General features: G+C 34.0%; 1 protein-coding gene and 1 non-coding gene across 2 annotated transcripts; both read left to right on the top strand.

Annotated features, from left to right (window-relative positions):
- Positions 1–1,430: 1,430 nt before the first annotated feature.
- LOC133802276 (mitogen-activated protein kinase kinase kinase 3) lies at positions 1,431–6,637 on the top strand. Its single transcript, XM_062240558.1, has 11 exons — positions 1,431–2,080; positions 2,967–3,284; positions 3,383–3,470; positions 3,769–3,831; positions 4,006–4,166; positions 4,259–4,334; positions 4,668–4,727; positions 4,856–4,963; positions 5,066–5,302; positions 5,862–5,911; positions 5,993–6,637. The coding sequence occupies exons 1-11, from the start codon at positions 1,629–1,631 to the stop codon at positions 6,288–6,290; spliced, it is 1,911 nt and encodes a 636-aa protein (XP_062096542.1). The 5' UTR covers positions 1,431–1,628; the 3' UTR covers positions 6,291–6,637.
- A 12,142-nt stretch (positions 6,638–18,779) lies between these two features.
- Positions 18,780–18,886, top strand: LOC133813069 (small nucleolar RNA R71). Its single transcript, XR_009884114.1, has one exon. It is a non-coding gene; the product is annotated as a small nucleolar RNA R71 (small nucleolar RNA).
- The last annotated feature ends 3,238 nt before the right edge of the window (positions 18,887–22,124 follow it).

Below are 22,124 nucleotides of genomic sequence, written 5' to 3'. Positions count from 1 at the left end.
CAAATCAATAATTTTAAAGATAAAATACTTTATTGGATCAGCGAACACATTACAAAGATATAAATACAACTAGATTTATGAACAATAATAAAGATGGGATTGCAAAATGGCTTTAATACTAAAATAATTGAATGCCTTATTTATTAATCATTGGTCATTAATAAGTTGGATTTTGATTAGAGTGGGCTGGTGGAGCGAAGTAAAATTCTATTAATTATTATCATTAATATTATTATATTTAATATAAAATCACGCCTCTTTTGGAAGAAAATATATTGATAAACTTAAAAGGAAAATAAAAACTTTTATATTATTGTTGGAGTTAATTAACATTTTTGTAAAAAAAAAAAAACTAGTCTATATTTCTTAATAAGAAAAACATGTCTGTCTTGATTGTATTTTATCTTAATTTCATATGAGTTCACAAGTTTTAATGCATATTGTAATTTTAATACTTAATTTATTAATAAAAATAAGAAAGTACAAGTTTTACATTATTTCATTTCCTGTACCAAATGATACTTCTTATCTCTTTATAATTTAGAAGTCAACGATAAATCACTCCCATTTTCTAACTATAATAATAATAATAGTAATTAAGCATTCATTACTTTCATAAAAATTAAATTAACAATGCAGTAAAAACTATAATATTTAAAAATTCGGAAAAGTAAAAAACTAATAATAACAAAGTTTAGCATCCACCATAATATACAACAAAATCTAGCCCAAAAATTAAATCGAAAACAGAGATAGAAGTGGAGTCACTCTGATTTACTATACTAGTAAGAAGAATATGTTTATTTTCATGTAAATAAAATAAATTTCATCCACTTATTTTTGTTGTTTGCTTACTTTTTCTTAAAAAAGAAATGATGGAGTGGGTTTCTCTCTCCGCGGTTCCATCTCTCTTTCACTCAATTTTCTTATGTTTATTTATGTATGTCTGTGGTGTGGAAAAGGCAAGAAAGAAAATAGATGATAATAAGCACAGCACAATGGCCAAGATAGATTTTCACTCTCTTTCTTTCTCACTTTACGAACAAGTTTAACTACTCCTACTCCCACTCCCACTCCTATTCCTACAACAACATGCACGTTTGCACAGTACAATAACACGTAAAAGACACCAAAAGATTAAAAAAAAAACTCCTCTCTCTCTCTCTCTCTCTCTCTCTCTCTTCCTCGCTGGATGCGATGTTGATAAATAGACGAGTTTTTCTCTCTCTAGGAAACCGCCACGTCATGACTCCCGCTTTATCCAACCACCGTTTGCCGTCCCCCCCAACCCAAATAATCTCTCACTTTCTATCTATGTCTTGGCTTAAAGCTGAGCTGTTTCACACTGTTTGGGTGTGGGACCCACTTCTCCCTATCTCTCTCTCTCTACTCTAAAAGTCTCTTTTATACACAATTCTGCTTCGAGTTTGCTTCCTTGGTTGTTCGTTGTATAAAAATCCAAAAGCTCACCCGAACCTTCTCTCTCCTTTCTCTCAAATCAATAACTCAGTCGTCTCTTCTCTTCTATCTTTTCTTCCTCCAACAACCCGAAACGCAAGAGAAGATAGATCCTCATCTTCTGCTGTGGATTTTGCTTATTGATCTTTGTTTGGTTAGCTTGAAAAAAAATGCCTGCTTGGTGGGGGAGAAAATCTACTAAGCACAAGGACGAAACTCAGAATCAACCTACTCAACACAGTCCTCAGGGAACTAATCACTTCGGATTCCTTAAATCTCCGGTCAGAAATGATGCCAAGAGAACCAAAGACAAGCCCAAGAGCTTTGACGAGGTCTTGACTCGTGTCTCGCCCAGGCTCAGCAGGGAATTCCCCGCCGCCGCCACCCCCGTTTCTCCTCCTCCTCCCCCCTGTGGGCCTTCTTCTGGGTTTTCTGGATTCGATTCGGATGGCTCTCGGTGCCACCCTTTGCCTCGGCCTTCGATTTCGTCGATGCCCAGCTTGGGGAACGACCAGGGAAATGGATTGGGATTTGGCTCGGGCTCCGTTTCTAGCGTGAGCTCTAATGGCTCTTCTGAGGATCATCCGATTGGGCTTGAGAATGGTCAATTGGGTTTTTACAGGTTGGTTTTAGGGGGATCTCCTGCTTTTCGGATTGGAGTTTTCATTTGTGGGTTTTGGTTAATTTTGTTTTCTGAAAAACTAGGTTTTCGGAGGATTTGATTTGGTATATAAATATTGGTTTTGTTATTATAATTGATGAGTTTGGGATGAACTATTCTTAATTTGTTTGGAGTTTGGGAACTTTTATTCTTTTCTTGGGAAAAAAAGTTACCCCTCTTTCTCTCTCTACTCTAGGCTATGGTGTCAGAGTTTGCTGCCCTTGTCTATGGGGATTTCCTGATCTTCATTTCGAAAATTCCACACGTGGGTCTGCTATCTGTTCTGTTTCTCAGCTTTATTTGCTCTTTCTCTCTCTAATCAGTTTTATTTTCTAATCAGGGTTGATTGCTTTATAATGGAGATTTTCCTTATCAATAAATCTTCAGTATGTGACTTCACTGTCTGTTTTTCTCTGATCTTCTCATAACATTTCATCCCTTTTCACTGAATGAATCACTCTGGAACTTTATACAATTTTCTTACCTACTGTCCGATTTTTCCTAGTTGATAGATTTCGTATCTTTCCGGATTAGGTAATGGTATGAGGATAACTCGGCATTAGTTAATCTAGTTTAATAAGGGAATTAGTTAATTATAGTTAAAAAATAATTTACGATATCGTTTCTGAAAATTCGGATACATGTTTGTCTTTTGAAAAGGGAAAGTTAGAAATTCGGATACTCGGGTGGATCTTAGCTTGTTCCATATCGTACAACAAAGCAAGTCTGATATCGTGGTCTTAAAAAGATATATCCCATTCCCATTGCGGGCTTTAATGTTTATTTAAGTAATGATTGCTCAAATGTTTAGCTCTGAGTGTGATCAATGTTATATCTTTGATCTCAGAGGACATCCTGATGCCAAGCAAAACGTTAGGCCAAGAAGCCCCGGTCCAGGGTCTAGAGGTCCCACCAGCCCCACATCGCCTCTTCATCCTATGTTGTCTGCCATGAGTCTGGAGTCTCCAACTGGAAAGCCTGAAGATGGGAAAACCCAATGTCACCCACTTCCTCTTCCTCCTGGTTCGCCTACTAGTCCTTCTGCCTTGCCCACCACTAGATCTTGTGGAGTCACGGATGTTACAACTTGCACACTCTCAAAATGGAAGAAGGGAAAACTTTTAGGAAGGGGAAGTTTTGGCCATGTTTATATTGGATTTAACAGGTAACTATGGTTCTGTACATTTATTATACTTATAACCACAATTTTTTTTCCCTTTGTAGTCTTCTTTATTTCTAATGCTGTATTCTTAAATTGAGCAGTGAAGGTGGACAAATGTGTGCAATAAAAGAAGTCAGACTTGTTTCTGACGATCATACATCTAAAGAAAGTCTAAAACAATTGCACCAGGTATTTCTTTTGTCTAATTGGCTCTGGTTATATCATGCATCACATTTCTTCATATCTTGTTTGAGTTCTTAATTTTTATTTTAACAACTGACTTAGCATTGTTCATTTAATATCCTGGCAACTGATGGATCCTCTTACTCAATTTATTACTGTCAACAGGAAATAAATTTGCTTAGTCAGCTCTTAGCATTGCTCATTTAATATCCTGGCATTGTTCATTTAACAACTGACTTGGCATTGTTCATTTAATATCCTGGCAACTGATGGATCCTCTTACTCAATTTATCACTGTCAACAGGAAATAAATTTGCTTAGTCAGCTCTCACATCAAAACATTGTTCGATACTATGGAAGTGAATTGGTAAGAGTTCACATTTTGCTTAAAAATTCAATGATTCAGAGTATTTGTACATGAAAATGCAATATGTACTCAAATTGATACAACGATGAGTGAGAAGGAATCATTTTATTGTTAATTATTGGATAAATTAGTATGTTGGCATTTAGTAACAAATTTTGGTTATCATGGTATCAGGTTGACGATGCACTCTCAGTTTATTTGGAATATGTATCTGGTGGCTCAATCCACAAATTACTTCAAGATTATGGCGCCTTCAAGGAACCTGTCATACAAAACTACACCAGGCAGATTCTTTCAGGGCTTGCATACTTACATGGAAGAAACACAGTGCACAGGTGGGTTGTAACTTGTAACTGATCGTTTCTATTTGTATATCTGTTATGTGATTTTTCACTGAACATTTGAGCTAATGTCTTTCCCGTGGCAGGGATATCAAAGGGGCAAACATTTTAGTAGATCCTAATGGTGAAATCAAGTTGGCAGACTTTGGCATGGCTAAACATGTAATAGTTCATCTTAGATTTCGCATGATGAGATTATTTTTTATAATAATAAAGGGAATCTGATCAAGGTTATTGTTTGTAAAACCTTGCCAGTTGCTTGCAATAAAAGATTAGAGTGAATTGGGAAACTGGCCAGTTTAGAGTCAAAACTGGCAAGAATTTATCTTTCTTCACATCTTCCGAACTCGGCTCAATGAACTTGAGCTTATGGGCATATGATGCATAAATATAAAGTATTTTAGTGATAAAATCATTTATGTAGTATAAAGGCTTTTACTTACTGCAACTTAAATGAATTGTGAGGATTCTTATGAGCTCTTTTTTGTGAATCAGATAGCAAATTGCTCTTCAATGCTCTCTTTCAAGGGAAGTCCTTACTGGATGGCTCCTGAGGTACTTTATTTAATTCAACCTCTCAAAAGAAAAACCACATACAAGACCATTGACCTACCTATTTCCTTGTTCAACCCTCCTCTCTTCTTGATGTAACTATGCTAAAATTGTTTCTCCTCTTGTTTCAGGTTGTGATGAATACCAATGGCTACAGTCTTGCAGTGGATATATGGAGTTTAGGGTGTACAGTTCTTGAAATGGCAACATCCAAACCTCCTTGGAGCCAATATGAAGGGGTGCGTTATAATGTTCACACACATTTTTATATAGTTGTGTATGTTTCCACCCACTACAAAGTGTTTGTAGGACTAATGTTTGTTCCATTTCTTATTGAATAGGTGGCAGCAATATTTAAAATAGGAAACAGCAAAGATATGCCAGAAATTCCTGATTATCTTTCTCAGGATGCAAAGAGTTTTGTGAAACTATGCTTGCAGCGAGACCCTTTATCACGTCCTACAGCAGCTAGACTACTAGAACATCCTTTCATTCGGGAGCAAACAACGTCAAGAGCTGCTAACACTACCATAACACAAGATGCATTTCCCTTTGCTTTTGATGGTAGCAGGACGCCGGTATGCCTTCAAGAATCTTATATTTTTAAAGTAATGGAGATATTAACCATGTATGCTGTCAAGTATTAATCATGCATATAAATTAAATAGAGGATAAATATGTATACAATAAGGTTGTGTTGATAATTGGAATTAAGTCTTAAGTGCTGTCATAAATATCTGGGTAAAATTCTGCACTACAGGTTTTTGTGCATAGTTGGGTAAACTGGTGTAAATTGCTGCATTTTACTTTTGCACATCATTTTTTCACGCTAATTATATTTTATTCAACATCATTTTCCGAGTGCAGTGTGTTTTCTAGTCTTTTGTATTTTTGTAGGCATTCCTCCATCTAAACAACTAGGTCAAGTTGCCCTTTTTGTTCTGCCTTTGACATGTTTAAAGAATTTTGTATTTTTTTGCCGATCACATTTAATACAAATTGGTATAAAGGAAGAGTTTTAACACCACTTTTAATGCTAGGCTTGCTTTGTTTGTTTGGTTTTTTTTAAATGTCAAATTTTCAATTTTTACATGCATGTTTAAGCAATTTCTCATTGCTTCTCTTTTGTTCAATCAGCCAATTCTAGAGCCTGTGGTCACACCTCCCAGAGGCGCAAGGAGCCCCAGGTAATTAGCATATTCAATACTGTTCTCTCAATGCTTTGTGATTCTGATACGGCAACATAACATTAATGAACATATGTGCAGAGATAATGCAAGAATGATTACATCATTGCCCGTGTCACCTTGTTCGAGTCCATTACGACAGTATGGAGGAGGAGCACAGAGGAGCTACTTTCTTTCTCCACCTCACCCAACTTTTGCCATGATGGGACAAAGTGCATACAACATGACTGAGTACTCCTCATATAACGTGAGTGAGTACTCTTCGTATCCAACAAGATCATCAACCGCATCTTACACTCGTGATCCCTTTCGTGAAGTTTTATCTGAGCATAAAGCTCGAACTCCTCCTGGTGGATCCCCAAGAACAAGATTCCTTTGAGTTTGTAAATATACCATCAAACCACAAGTTTTCACTACCGAGAATGCCTCAGTGGGCTGGAACGACTCTCCCAGAAGTTGATGTTGGATTTTGGAAGTTATATCCACATGATTACCCCTTCCTTCTGTACGAACCATTCGGATTCTTTATGTATATGGGAATGTGGAGAGGGGAGGGGTGGGGAGAGAAGAGACACAAGTGTTATATATTTTGCTGAGAAAAGAGGGATTTTTCTTGATCCTGTTACAGTGTCTTATTGATTATTGTAAATGGAAGGCGATCAACGTTGGTAACAACAATGTTGTACATCAGTTTAAATGGCAAAAAGATCATTTCTTATACCAAAACCAGTTTCTCTGCAACCCTAGTATTCACACTCTGTTCATTACATATAACCAATACGTTAACTAGTGTCAGATTTTGAATGAGATTCCATCTAGTGTATATATTACGTAATTATAGGAATATTCAACCTTTTCTTTTTATTTTTTTTATTTAATTTTTATGAGGTGGTAAAGAACAAGCAGGTTGAGTGAGAGAAAGCAAACTCCATGTGATCTGCTGACAGCTCTAAGAAAAATTACGTGCAACTACTACTTAGAAAGCAACACAATATCTGGCGAAGCGAATGCCTTAATGGTGGCAAGCAAGTAAGCAAGCAACTACCTTTGGATGGTAGCTTTTCTCGTAAGGAGGCATCATCATCATCATCAAATGGAAATGGAGTCTCTTTCAACCAAAATGGACTTGACCCTTATCTACCTATTAACTATTATTACCTTATGTCTGTTGCTTTCAACATTGTCTTTTCTGGCTCTGCTCACTATTTATCACTATTTATCTCTAAAAATCTTTCTACAATACGAGATTAGATTAGAGGTATCCTATTTTTTAGTTTATCTTATCAAGTTGTGACTTACTTGATTATATCAGAAGCTGGATCTTGCTCACGTACCAGATAGAAAAAAATTAAGTAAAATATTCGAAAATTATCCACACCTTTATTGTTATTTTTTATTATTTTTATACCTCTTTAATATTCTATAAAAAACATATATATATATATATATTATAAAACCATAAGATTGCTGATATATAAAATATAAAGAAAATAAATAGACAGTAATATAGAGACGTAAAGAGAGAGTGTAACTCTTGTGTATTATTTCAATAAAGATTTATTTATACAAATAAATATGATTTAGGAAAATCAAGTAAGTACTACAAATATAATCAAGAATTAATGCTGATATTTAATTTTGGGTAATCTTAATTATGATATTTGACTAAGGGAAATCTCCATTATTATAGACTTCCATATAATATAAAATATTTATAACACTCCCCTTTGAATGTCTATAATTACTGCCTCATTAAAAACATTGTTAGAAAAACTAAGTAGGACAAAAGCCCAGTCAAGGAAAAAAGAGTGCAGTGTGCATTTACTCCCCCTCATTTAGACATTATTTGAGATCTTTAATTCAGCTCATTCCGATCTTAAGTACCATATTCTAGAACGCTGATGTTGGTAGTGACTTTATGAATAAGTCTGCAAGATTGTCACTTAATCGAACTTGATGAACATCAATATCACCACTCTTTTGCAGATCATGTGTGAAGAAGAACTTCAGTGAAATGTATTTAAATCTATCTCCTTTAATGTAATATCCATTTAGCTGAGCAATGCACACATCATTATCTTCTTACAGAATTGTTGGTAATTCTTTATCGGCTAATAATTCACATGTTCCTCGAATATGTTGTTTCATTGATCTCAGTCACACATTTTCCACTTGCCTCATGAATTGCAAGTATCTCAGCATGATTTAAAGTTGTCTGATTAAAAACCTTGTCAGGAAAACCCAGTGGGACAAAACCCAAACTAAGGGAAAAGAGTGCAACACGTATATATCTCCCCCTCATGCAAATATACATGACAACTTTGGTGATCAGACATGTCATATGATTTTCATTGTTATTATAAATCACCACTTTTAAATATCACCATAAATTATCTATGATCACATGTTTGCTATAACTCTTCTACAACATATGTATGGAATGTAACATGATCATTTATCCAACATATTAGATCATTCATGTATATGTATCATTGTTCATTATCATATCATATCATATTAATAATGTTATAAATATGCATCAATTTGTGGTTATTCATTATATATGATTATGTTCAACCCAAAATTTAAAATTTAAATATGAACACATGAATGAATATCTTCGATAATATCAATTTTTATTTGCAATAAAGATGGTACTTCAGGACCATATACTTGTTGCATTCTCGTTACATGCTTCATTTATACATCAGGTGATCATATACATTATGATTCTTTATGCATATGAAGTACTTCAAGAATTTTTTTACTCATAATCTAATTTATGAGCAAACAATATATTTTATAATCCTCAAATAATAGTTTGTTCTTCAATAATTTTATGATATAATCATAAGCTCTTCAGGATCCTTTTATGATATATAAATTATAAATTCATATTGCATAGACAATCTTACTTGTAACTACAAATAGTTATCTACCTACATGTCTTTAATCCATACAAAGATCTTTGTTATATAATGCACTCGACTTTGAATTTATATCTCTTAAGACATGTTAAATTCTTCTGGAATTTTTTCGGTAAGTCATATTTCAAATTCTCATTTACTAGGAGCCCCAAATAAATAATTTTGTTGCAACGTTTATGTGACGCATATCAATTCTCATAAAACATATATACAACTGGCTATAATCAAATCTTGATTATATTTTCTCATAACAATATGTATATGCCTTTATTTTAATCAATCTCTTGTCTATGTAAATTTTGCACAATAATTCATTTGTGTACAAATATACAAATTTCTCAGTAGAGTTACATTTTCTTGTACAAATATTTATTTGTACCATTGATCTGTGAAAATTAACACGCAAGTATACGTGGTCGATTCAAGTAATATATGATAACTAGAATGTCAATCCCACGAAGACTGTTTTCCAAATACCACTAATTGTTCTTTAACTTTCTATTTGGTGAATTAAAATTATGATGAAAAGAATAAAATTAAAGTGAAAACTTTAACATAATTTAAATATTTGGAAACAAAACAATGAATTAACTAATCAAAAATCAATAATAACAAAAAACCTAGGAATTAATTTCATCAACTGTTCATTCTATTAATTTTAATAATCAATTCTAAATCTCTTTCTTTCTATTATAATAGCAGGTTAATATAATCGACTCCTATTATTTTTCAAGATATAAGATCTCAATCTATATGCAACTTTTCTACATTTCTGTGATAAACTTGAACATATAGAATGCATTAAACATGGTAACTTAATTACTACACAAGTCATACTGGTACTTTCGTCCAATATGCAACCTATGTCTATACAATGATAGCATATTCAATTCTCATATTTCGAATTTTGAATCAAAACCATTAAATCAAGTAAATAGTGATCAAGTATTTACTAGCATTAAACAAACATCATATAGATGAGAATAGAGAAGAAGTATCAATAGAATATCATAATAAAATTAAATAGAAATCCCAGTGACTACATTAATCCATAGATAAAAGAAATTAGTTCATGGCTAACATGATGAAAATAAACTTCAAATAATTGTTCATAAAAATTAACCTCAAGAATTCCGATGTGTAATGACCCAACTATTCTAAGACCTTGGACCATTAGAACTGTTAAACATAACTATTACTTTAAAGAACATATACATAAGATAATAATAACTTTATAAAAACTTCAACATAATATTGTGGAAATTACAAAATAAAATAGAATTTTGGTATGGGTACCCATTGTTTAAAACATAAAACATAATTTTAAACTAAAGAAGATTGTTTACAATACTAACTGCGGAAAATATATAGAAATATAATTAAAAAAAAAACTAAAAATAACGTCATCCTCGATTGACTCGCAGCCCATTCATTCCATTCGTCCTCAATATACAAGTCAAGCCACCAAGAATCCTCCCGCCTCCGTATCTAGTTTCTTGCATCACACTAAAAGAAAAAGGAGTGAGCCTAATGCCCAACAAGGAAAATATACTAACACATATAACATAAACAAACAACTATAACAAAAACATATACTATAAAATATATATCATAATTCTAACCCATGTACATGGTAAACATTGGGGTTTACTAGCTAAGCAACCATAAGCCTCAAAATACATTGAGGTTTGCTAGCTAAGAAACTATAAGCCCCCAAAACATAAAAGTATTGGGGTTTGCTATTTAAGCAACTATAAGCCCAAAAAACACATATATCATAACATAACATATTATAGCATAATTATAACATATAAGCATATAAAAACTATCCTATTTTCCTTACCAAAACCGGGATATTTGAGAACAAATACGGGACTTGGAACACTCCTAAAACCAGCATTAAGAATGATGAGTATTTCTAAAGAGTAAAGAATAAATGTGAAAACTAAACCTTCAAGAAGAAACTTACCAAGAAAGATCTTTAAGTTTCAAGAACCTAATCAAGAACCAATAACAAAAGTTAGGATCTGAATAAAAGAAACTAAGAAAACTAAAGAATTTTAAAGAACCAGACTTAAAGAATAGGCATACCTTAGTTGACCTAATGGATTGGTCTAACTTCAATAGCGAAATACACTAAACCTCACTTCCCAAGTATTTTATAAAGCTTAAGAATGACAAAACTTTTTCCCAATCCAAGTGTTTATCACTCTATGGTAACACTAGCACCTTGGAGGCTCTGATCACAGCTTGAAGAATGAGAGGAATGGTTGGGTACTAGGTCCTATTTAAAGAGGTAAGGAGTGAAACTAACCCCTTTTTGATTTGAATAAAAATAATGAATATTAATTGAAAATATTTGAATATTCGTCAATTAGAGGCTTAAGACTCGGTCAAAACGTTCAGAGGTAGGTCTAAGTAGTTAAAGCTTATTTTAAAAATTTAAAAACAAAAGTTTTAAAAAATTATCTCACTAAGGGTGATATATTGCCCCTATATGGTGATATATCGGCTTTGCCCTAATCCTGAGCCTCCGTTCGTACTTTCATGCAACGCCAATGTGTTTTCCGTATCCTCCGTTAGGCGATATATCGGCTCCCATGCTGCGATATATCAGCATACGTGAATATTTTAAACATGTAATTGCACTTTTTCAGCATAATTTGAATGAGATAACTACTTTGACTCAGTAAAACGAGATTCCAGCAAGTTCTGGAAGAGTCTAGAGCTTCTAAAAACTTCTATTTTTGAATTATCCACTTAAAAATGCTTAATTTCTCAAATAAACAAGCCTATGACAAATGTCATGCTCTTAATGGTCTTGGAAGGTTCTATAGTTTTCTAGAACTTTATTTTATTTAAACCATAGTTAAATCCTTAAATAAACCTGTACACGACAAGTGTCATGTTCTTATTGGCTCTATCTAAACTTTAGGTTATAATAAATAATATATCTAGGACCAGCAATATTAATCAAACCTTATGTTATAATTAATATTCTTAAACTAAAAAACAAAAGTTTAAAAAAATTATATCACTAAGGGCGATATATTGCCCCTATATGGTGATATATCGGCTCTGCCCTAATCTCGAGCCTCCATTCGTACGTTCGTGCAACGCCAACGTGTTTTCCCTATCCTCCGTTAGGCGATATATCGGCTCCCATGCCGCGATATATCGGCATACGTGAATATTTTAAACATGTAATTGCACTTTTTCAGCATAATTTGAATGGGATAACTACTTTGACTCAGTAAAACGAGATTCCAGCAAGTTTTGGAAGAGTCTAGAGCTTCTAGAAACTTCTATTTTTGAATTATCCACTTAAAAATGCTTAATTTCTCAAATAAACAAGACTATGACAAATGTCATGCTCTTAATGGTCTTGGAAGGTTCTATAGTCTTCTAGAACTTTATTTTATTTAAACCATAGTTAAATCCTTAAATAAACCTGCACACGACAAGTGTCATGTTCTAATTGACTCTATCTAAATTTTAGGTTATAATAAATAATATATCTAGGACCAGCAATATTAATCAAACATTATGTTATAATTAATATTCCTAAACTATAGGTTAAACTTATAAAGTCCATAATTGTTGCTATGAGTTTCCAACTAAGTCCCGGTTTGAACCAAAATCCACGAAATCTAAAATACTATAACTACTACTAACTATCTAGCTAACTAAGTAAACATTCTGAGACTCTACACGATGATAAAGAAAACTAATTACAGCAACCTCTTCTAATCTAGGGTTTTGAAAACTAAAACGGCTTCCAAAATCGCAGAATAATATTTCTTAAATAGTCTTCCAAGATTCCCAAGTGAAAAGACCATTTTTCCCTTCAAAAAGTGGTTAAAAATCTGAAAAAACGCGTTGCTAGCGCTGTAGCACCATGTCTTGAGCGCTGTAGCGCTATAGTCAGAATCAAATTTCCTCAAGAATTAGTGCACTAGCGCTATAGCCCTTCATGCAGCGCTGGGGCGCTTATGCTTTGGTCTTGATAGTGCTGTAGCGCTGCCTTTGTAGCGCTGGGGTGCTACTTACAGATTCAACATCCCTTCATATCCTTCCTAGCGCTATGGCGCTCCTTTGATAGCGCTGTAGCGCTATTGACATCATCAAAACTCGCACATATCGACCCTGAAAAACATGATTTTCTCCAACTTAACTACATTTTCTTCCACTTTCACTCCTTTTCACTCTTTTCACCAACTTAGCATGGAAAACCTGAAACATGAACAAACGAGCATAAGTCTGCAATAGAATAATCCTAAACTAATGAAAACCAACCTAAAACTGTACCATAAACGAGCCTAAAACTCGTTTATCAAACTCCCCCAAACTAAACCTTTACTCGCCCTCGAGTAAAGAATCTAACTAGACTCAAACCTAAACAAACTAAGTTGACATAACTAACCAATTCAAACACTCAATACTGCTATGCATATATAATTCTTAGGAAAAACAATCATGTTATTTAGAACATTAATCTAGATTTTTAGTCTCAATTACTTCACCCTTTCACTGCAATTTATCAACACCAAAGCTCATTTACTCATTACTCGCAAATAAAATAATTAAACCACTTTATGCACATCAAATTCTCACCAACTACCCACATAACCACATATTTAAATATGCCTGCATTACTTACTATTCTCCATTAATATAAGGGTTGTAATAGAATCAATAGGACTTTATAAGGGTTGTAATAGAAGGCTTAGGTATAGGTAGATAAAGAGACATTTTTAGGTTCAATCATACCACAAGCATTCCAACTAAACAAACTTTCCCAAAAATTTCACACCACTCATTCCTTGTTACCCCTTTTTCTGTGCAATGATTGAGAATATATATGTATATATATTTCAATAAACTTCCCCAAACTTTGATTTTTCAATAGATAACTATTTGAGAGTATAATCATTTGTCACTTTCTTTTCTTTTTGTTTTTTTTTCTCTTCTCAATCATAAGTAATTTTTTGACTAACACATAATACAAAAATCCCATTACACATTCACTCCCCTTATATAATAATTATCATGCTCATGGTATGAGTCAAAAGAAGTAAATGGTAATCAAATTCATCGGCGGGCTCAAAAGAGTGTTTTAACAAGAAAACAGTTGTAAGGCTCAAAAGGGTTGAGTAAAGATAAAATTTAATAGGGTTAGCTTGAAATGCACAACCAATCCAAAAATTGCCTATATCCTTTTCCTAAATGTGCATTGTTTCAAATTTCATCTCAAATAGTAAGCAAACAGGTTCTAGAATTTTTTCAAACTTTTCAATCCATAATCCAAATTTGACATGTATAAAATAACGTAATTATAACATTTGCAATTTATGAGCAATAGATCTCTAATGTCAACAAATCACAGTGAAAAACAAAGTAATCTAACCAAGCACACATATTATTTGAAGCACATCAATTTTTCCTTTGGATTATACTACAAAGCAGTAAATCATATTCAAATGGAAATAATTATCAACTTAATTTACACTCTAAAACATGACTCAAAACAAACAACTAACGAAAATTAAAATAACAAACCGTAAAACAAATGCAAACGCATCAAAGAACACTAGAAATAAATCTCTCCCCCAAAATTAAAACCAAACATTGTCCCCAATGTGAAGTACATAAAGAATGAGAACAGAGACTTACCTGACCAGCCATGTCAGTATGGCGGTTGTGGCGGCTGAGACGAAGGTCCCTCGAAAGGTTGAGACTGCGGAGGTTGTGGTTCTTGAAATCCCGCAAATGACTGAGGCGGAGGAAGAGAGTAGAATGGAGAATACGACAGACATGGTGGTGGTGGAGCAAAATAAGTTTGATCTGATTCATTTAAAGACCACCGACTCACCAGGTTGTTTAAGCGAGCCACATGGTTCACCTCATATTCGTACCGTTGGCCCATGTATTGATTCATCATGTGCTGCTGCTAAACCATATATTGATTTTGCTGGATAAGATAATCCAAATTATCATTGACGTTCTTCATGCTCTGATCACTACTACCTCTCGGCATCACCGGATCAACCTTTTCTTCCACCTCCGTTTCGACACGGCGTTTACCCTTTTTCTCATATGTGGCACATATAGAGCAGGCTCAGGATAGTCCTTCATCAAAGTAATCGACAAAGGTTGTTGCAATGACTGATAAATATCAGTAACAAACTCCGGAACACCAGCCTTATAACACAACATTGTGATGACAGATCCATGGCCCAAACCTCTAGTGGTATGACCCTTTTCAATGAACTCAATGCTTTCCTTAATCCATGAACCCACATTAATAGTCATTCCTATCATGAGCGCATACATCAGTAGTTCTCGATCTTTAGTCATGTCAGATACTTGACTTACTGGCGTAAACCGAGCACAAACAAAGAAAGCCCAAAATCTAGCCTCAATATTCAATTGACAGGACGCTATACTTTTAGGTAAAGTGCCAGATAAGTTCCAAGGAGCACCTTCAAAACATAATTTTTTAGCCACAACATTATAATCAATATAGCCCTTCAAAAATCTTGTATATTCCTCTTCTTGCTCTTTTATATGTGGAATGTTGAAAACCTTATTAATAGACTCCGTAGTGAAAGGGACTTGCTTCCCTCTAACAAAAACTTTATCATTGTGTTTATTTCTTAAATTGGCATAAAACTCATACACCAATGATACGTTTTCCTGTGCCAATTTTGTCACAAAATTATCCCACTTCTGAGCTGCGAGATTAGCTCTAACTAATTAAAAAATCTGATGATCAAAAGGGTCAGATTGATATTCCACCTCACGTTCAGGAATCAATGTTTTTCTAACAAACTTTTCATAACACTCTTGAGCCTGAAAATTATAAACCTAGTTTCATCATACTCTTGCTCCGAGCTATCATCCCTTTGTTGGGAAGCAGAAGCTTGGCCTTTCCCCTTATCCTTATTCCTTCCCGCTCTACTTTTAGGAGCCAATATCTACACTCTCAATAACACCAACCTAGAAATTTTTTGACAACACCTCCCCTTAAATTAAACACTTTCCCTCTTCGCAACCACCCTATAAATTCAATTTCACAAAACACAAAACCCAAATTCTCCTAAGCACAGCAACAAAAATCAATATCCACCAAAGACAATCAACAATGGAACCCAATCCCAAATGCAGCAAAAAATCTTAGAATAAAAGGGATTGAAAACACTTACTAACCCTTGAAATGGTCTCCCTTGTGCTTGATTGAGTAAAGCCCCTTTAAAATTTTAACCTTCTACAAGAAATTTGAAACTCTGAATTTTTAGGGCTCAAAATGGAATTTGGAAAGTGAAATTGATTTTAGAGGTATAAATATGAACAATGGACAAGAGAGATGAGATAGAAAAGAAAATGAAGAAGATAAGTGGAAGATATGGTGAAATTTTCTAGAAAGAGGCTATAATGGAGGATCTATGGAGGCTTTGGGGTGTTGGGATTGAGAGAACATGGAAGGAGAAGGAAAAATGAGGGTTTGGGGAAAGGACATTTGAAACCCCCTCTTTTTTAAAAAAATAATGTAATAGAGTGCTGTAGCGCTAATACGGAGTTTTCTGGGCCCTTCGGTTATGAGAATAGCGCCATAGCGCTACTAAACCAACGCTGTAGTGCTGCTTTCTAATAAAAAAAAATCCTGAGGCTCTGAGATAAGCACCATAGCGCCCTATTCATAGTGTTGTAGCGCTGGTGCTCGAATAAAATCCTCCAATCTTCTCTGTAACTAGTGCCATAGCACCTCCTTCCAAGCGCTGTAGCACTACTTCTTGACAAATTAACATTTTCTAACCTTTTTCTTGCAAAATCTTGCATTTTTTTTTCACGTTTTTCACAGTTCATTCAATACATCAAAAAATTTCTAATTAAAACTAAAAATAATTACTAAAACAAATTCCCTAAACATTGTTCCAAACCAAATAGAAACAAAAATCATAAATTTAAAATACAAGAGAAATAAAAAATAAACTTAGGAATGCCTCCTAAGAGCATTGTCTTTAACGTCTTTTAGCCGGACTCTTATTTTCTTTCATATTCAACTTGGATCAAGTCCACCCCTCACATCCTTGAGAGACATAGTGTCATGAGTTGGCCCTCGTTTCTTGTGATTAGAAATTATCAGAACTTTCCCTCGCTCATATAACATTCGAATCCTTTCATTAAAGTATTTTATACCGGTTACGCCCCTTTCTCATTCCGGTTTTAACTATGGAGCTTTTCTTAGAGACTTCCAACTTGTTCCCTTCTTGGTTTACCACTTCAACTCTACAACAAGTTGGAATTTTAATTGCTGCAAAAACTTTAAATATAACTTTATCTTTTTGCACTCGCAACATTAACTCACCCTTCTGTACATCAATTAAAGCACTACCAGTTGCTAAGAATGGCCTTCCAAGTATTATGGGAATATTTTCATCTTCCTCCATATCTAATACAATTAAGTCCACAGGAAAGATGAATTTAGCCACTTTTACCAATACATCCTCAATCACTCCATGAGGGTGATTAACTGATCTATTTTCCATCTGCAAAGATACCGTAGTTGGCCGAGCTTCTCCCAAATTCAGCTTCTGAAAGATTGATAGAGGCATTAAATTTACACTGGCCCCTAAATCACATAAAGTCTTTATTCCTACTAAACCCCTATAGAACATGGGATATTGAAACTACCAGGATCTTTAAGCTTTGGAGGTAGTTTCTTCTGCAGTATTGCGCTGCACTCTTTAGTTAGCGAAACCGTCTCATATTCCTCTAATTTCCTCTTTCTTGACAAGATTTCTTTCATAAACTTCACATAGTTGGGCATCTATTCTAATGCTTTTGCGAATGGTATATTAATATGTAGCTTCTTGAACACCTCTAAAAGCTTTGCAAACTACTTATCCAGATTATGCTTGCGAAGCCTTTATGGATATGGAATTCTAACATGATGGTCAATCCTCACTGGTGGTACCACTTCTTTCTTGTTAAGGTCTTCAGTAACCTTTTCTTCATTAGACTTCTCTTTCTTTGGAAGGTCTTTAGTAACCTCCTCTTGTGCTGGACTAGTGACATGTTGCTCCTCTATCTTATTGCCCTTGCTTTCTACTGTAGGCCCCTCATACTTAGTCCCACTCCTCAAGGATATTGCATTACACTACTCTTTAGGATTAACTTCTATAGTGCTAGGAAGATTTCCTTGAGCTCTATTCGACATTAAAGTAGCCAACTACCCTATTTGAGTCTCCAAACTCCTTATGGACACCCTGGTTTCAGTCATAAATTGGTTAAGTACATCAGGTTGGGGTTTAGCTGGTTTCATTGGCATTTATTGTGGTCTATTTTGTGGTTGATAATATCTAGGTGGAGGTTGTTGGTGTGCATGTTGCTGTGGATACGCTGGTTTATTTTGGGCAGGATGATATTGTGGCTGAGGTGGAGGGTAAGGTTGTAGAGTATTTTGATTATTGGACCAAGAAAAATTAGGATGGTTCTTCCAACCTGGGTTGTAGGACATGGAATTGGGATTATTAGGTTGTCTCGGGTAATTTCCTATAGCTTGTACTTCTTCCATGGGCATGTTATTCATATCTAGAGCAGGGCATTGGTTGGGTGGATGGGTTGTACCACACAATTTATATAGGTTGTGAACTTGCATAGCTTGAGATGGGAGTGTAGTCTTTTGTAGTTGCTTTGTCAAGGCTGCTACTTGAGCTGCAAGCATGGATATAGCATCCAATTCCATCATTCTAGCCACCTTCTTTGGTTGTCCCATTTCAGTTGGCCATTGATAATTATTCATCGCCATCTCTTCTAATAGCTTATAATCCTCATTAGCACTCTTACTCATAAAAGCACCTCCCGCCGCAGCATCTATAATTTTCCTAGTTGTTCCATTCAACCCATCGTAAAAATTATGCACCAACATCCACTTTTCTATACCATGGTGTGGAAAATTCCTTAACAACTCCTTAAATCGCTCCCAAGAATCATACAGTCACTCTCCTTCCATCTGATAAAAATTATTGATCTCTCCCCTTAGCTTTGCAGCCTCCGCTGGAAAGAACTTAGCAAGGAACTTCTGAGATAACTCCTCCCATGTAGTGATAGAATTCGCCTGTGAGGATATCAACCAACTCTTCGCCCTTTCCCTTAGTGAAAATGGGAATAGCCTCAATCTTATAGCATCATCACTCACCCCATTCATCTTGAATGTAGCACATAACTTTAGAAAATTAGCTACGTGTAAATTGGGGTCCTCTGTTGGCATACCTCCAAACTGAACAGTTGATTGGACCATTTGAAGGATTGCTGGCTTAATCTCAAAATTGTTTGCAGCAATGGTTGGAGGTCGGATGCATGAGTGCACTCCTGTAACAGTAGGAAGTACATAATCTCTCAATGTTCTTGGTCCTTGCTCCCTTGGAACCTCTGCAGCCCCTTGACCATTATTAGCATCGTTTCCAAAATTGTTAGCCATAGTAAACTCCAATCTCCTCTTTGTTTTCCGGTTCTGTCTGCACGTTCTTTCAATTTCCAGATCAATTGGTATAATCTCCTTTTGTCTAATGCTTCACATATACCAACGATTCCTGAAACACAATAGAACCTTGATCCAAATAAATGTTAAACAGAAATAAAAAATTAAAATAACCAAATTAGAACAAATAACAATTAACTGTGATATTGGAATTTAAGTCCCCGGCAACAGTGCCAAAAACTTGATCTGTGAAAATTAACACGCAAGTATACGTGGTCGAATCAAGTAATATATGATAAGTAGAGTGTTGATCCCATGAAGATTGTTTTCCAAATACCACTAATTGTTCTTTAACTTTCTATTTGGTGAATTAAAATTATGATGAAAAGAATAAAATTAAAGTGAAAACTTTAACTTATGAACATAATTCAAATAATTGGAAACAAAACAATGAATCAACTAATCAAAAATCAATAATAAAAAAAAACCTAGGAATTAATTTCATCAACTGTTCATTCTATTAATTTTAATAATCAATTCTAAATCTCTTCTTTCTATTCTAATAGCAGGTTAATATAATCGATTCCTATTATTTTTCAAGATATAAGATCTCAATCTATATGCAGGTTTTCTACAATTCTGTGATAAACTTGAACATACAGAAGGCATTAAACATGGAAACCTAATTACTACACAAGTCATACAGGTACTTTCGTCCAATATGCAACCTATGTCTATACAATGATAGCATATTCAATTCTCATCTTTCGAATTTTGAATCAAAACTAAATAGTGATCAAGTATTTACTAGCATTAAACAAACATCATATAGATGAGAATAGAGAAGAAGTATGAATAGAATATCATAATAAAATTAAATAGAAATTCCAGTGACTACATTAATCCCTATATAAAAGAAATTAGTTCATGGCTAACATGATGAAAATAAACTTCAAATAATTGTTCATAAAAATTAACCTCAAGAATTCAGATGAAAAAGAAAACTAATTACAGCAACCTCTTCTAGTCTAGGGTTTTTAAAACTAAAACTGCTTCCAAAATCGCAGAATAATGTTCCTTAAATAGTCTTCCAAGATTCCCAAGTGAAAATACCATTTTTCCCTTCAAAAAGTGGTTTAAAATTTGAAAAACGCGTTGCTAGCGCTGTAGCGCCATGTCTTAAGCGCTATAGCGCTATAGTCAGAATCAAATGTCCTTACGAATTAGTGCGCTAGGACTGTAGCGCCCTTCATGCAGCTCTGGGGCACTTATGCTTTTCTTGATAGCACTGTAGCGCTGCCTTTGTAGCGTTGGGGCGCTACTTACAGATTCAACAGCCCTTCATATCCTTCCTAGCGCTATGAAGCTCCTTTGATAGCACTGTAATAGCACTGTAGCGCTATTGACAGCATCAAAACTCGCACATATCGACCCCGAAAAACATGATTTTCTCCAACTTAACTATATTTTCTTCCACTTTCACTCATTTTCACTATTTTTACCAACTTAGCATGGAAAACCTGAAACATGAACAAATGAGCATAAAACTGCAATAAAATAATCCTGCTAACGAAAACCAACCTAAAACTAGACCATAAACGAGCCTAAAACTCGTTTATCAACCACTACAGGTTTTACTTCACTCTATGTGAGTAAATTTTATACTGCCTGGATTGCGTCATATGATTTTGGCCAAAACTATATATACATCGATTGTTCTCGACAAGTTTAATATCACGATCCTTGCTATCTCATATTAGTTTATTGCATATGCAAATATTTAATATCGTCGACAATAATTTATAATATGATAATTTCTTCCCATAATGACATAACTTATAGAAATCTCATCATTTTCAACATATTTGTCAATCATGTATATTATCTATATGTACCTATATAACCACTTCAATGGCTTTAATTATTATTAACTTTGTTATGTCTATAACTTGTTTATGGAGTCTCTTCTGGAGTACTTTATTTAATGTTCAAATTATCAATTCTTCATATTAGTAAGGTATCTTCATGAGTACCTCTTGCTTACAATATCTTCAAGACGAACCAAATGAACATTTGTTTTCATAATTTCTATTTTGTTCACTTACGCTTCAAGCGTTATTAAACTCATTCCGACTCAATTTAAATAAAATTGATTTGCTATCGACATACATATATGTATGCTTTTATCATTCTGAACTTCTAGTTCTTATTTTGTGCAAGACTCATTTTTCAAAATATCCATCGATCCAACTGCATTTTTCTCCCCTTGGTCGAGAGAATATTTTTAAAAATTAATACAACTTGTAGGGATTTCAATATATCACAATAAATTAATATTTGCTCAAACTCATATATATTATTTGGTCATTGAATTTTAGGTTCATTAAATCATAATTATGAACTTATTTCATTTTCAAGAATGAGTCATATATATGTATAAGTGAAAATATACAAGCTTATAATTCTTGTAAGTTCATGATCATACAATCTTATCACATTGATAAGAAATTATGCAATAAAATCCAACAATGCAAAGAGAATATAATTAAACATTCGTTATCAAAATAATATAAAAAAATTTCTCATACATCTTGGACAAGATGAATAACAATATAGTAAAATAATTTATATAGGCAAAATAATTTTTAGAAGAAATATAATATCAACTTATAAAAATTTATGAAAAAGTTTGAGAAATGAATGCATTAACATTCTAATGGGTTGCACTTTTATAAATTATATATAATGAGAAATTTAATAATAAAATTGCATAAGTTAAAACTATTTTTAGAAAATAAAATAT

The sequence above is a fragment of the Humulus lupulus genome, chromosome 1 (assembly GCF_963169125.1).
Source record: "Humulus lupulus chromosome 1, drHumLupu1.1, whole genome shotgun sequence".
Taxonomy (NCBI): domain Eukaryota; kingdom Viridiplantae; phylum Streptophyta; class Magnoliopsida; order Rosales; family Cannabaceae; genus Humulus; species Humulus lupulus.
This window is presented reverse-complemented; position numbering and strand designations above follow the sequence as displayed.

What these genes read in the sequence shown, in the direction of transcription:
- LOC133802276 (XM_062240558.1), top strand. Translation starts at nt 1,629, where the DNA reads ATGCCTGCTTGGTGGGGGAGAAAATCTACTAAGCACAAGGACGAAACT. An exon ending in GGTCAATTGGGTTTTTACAG is followed by an intron (nt 2,081 to 2,966) that starts GTTGGTTTTAGG and finishes CTTTGATCTCAG; the next exon opens with AGGACATCCTGATGCCAAGC. An exon ending in GTCTAAAACAATTGCACCAG is followed by an intron (nt 3,471 to 3,768) that starts GTATTTCTTTTG and finishes CACTGTCAACAG; the next exon opens with GAAATAAATTTGCTTAGTCA.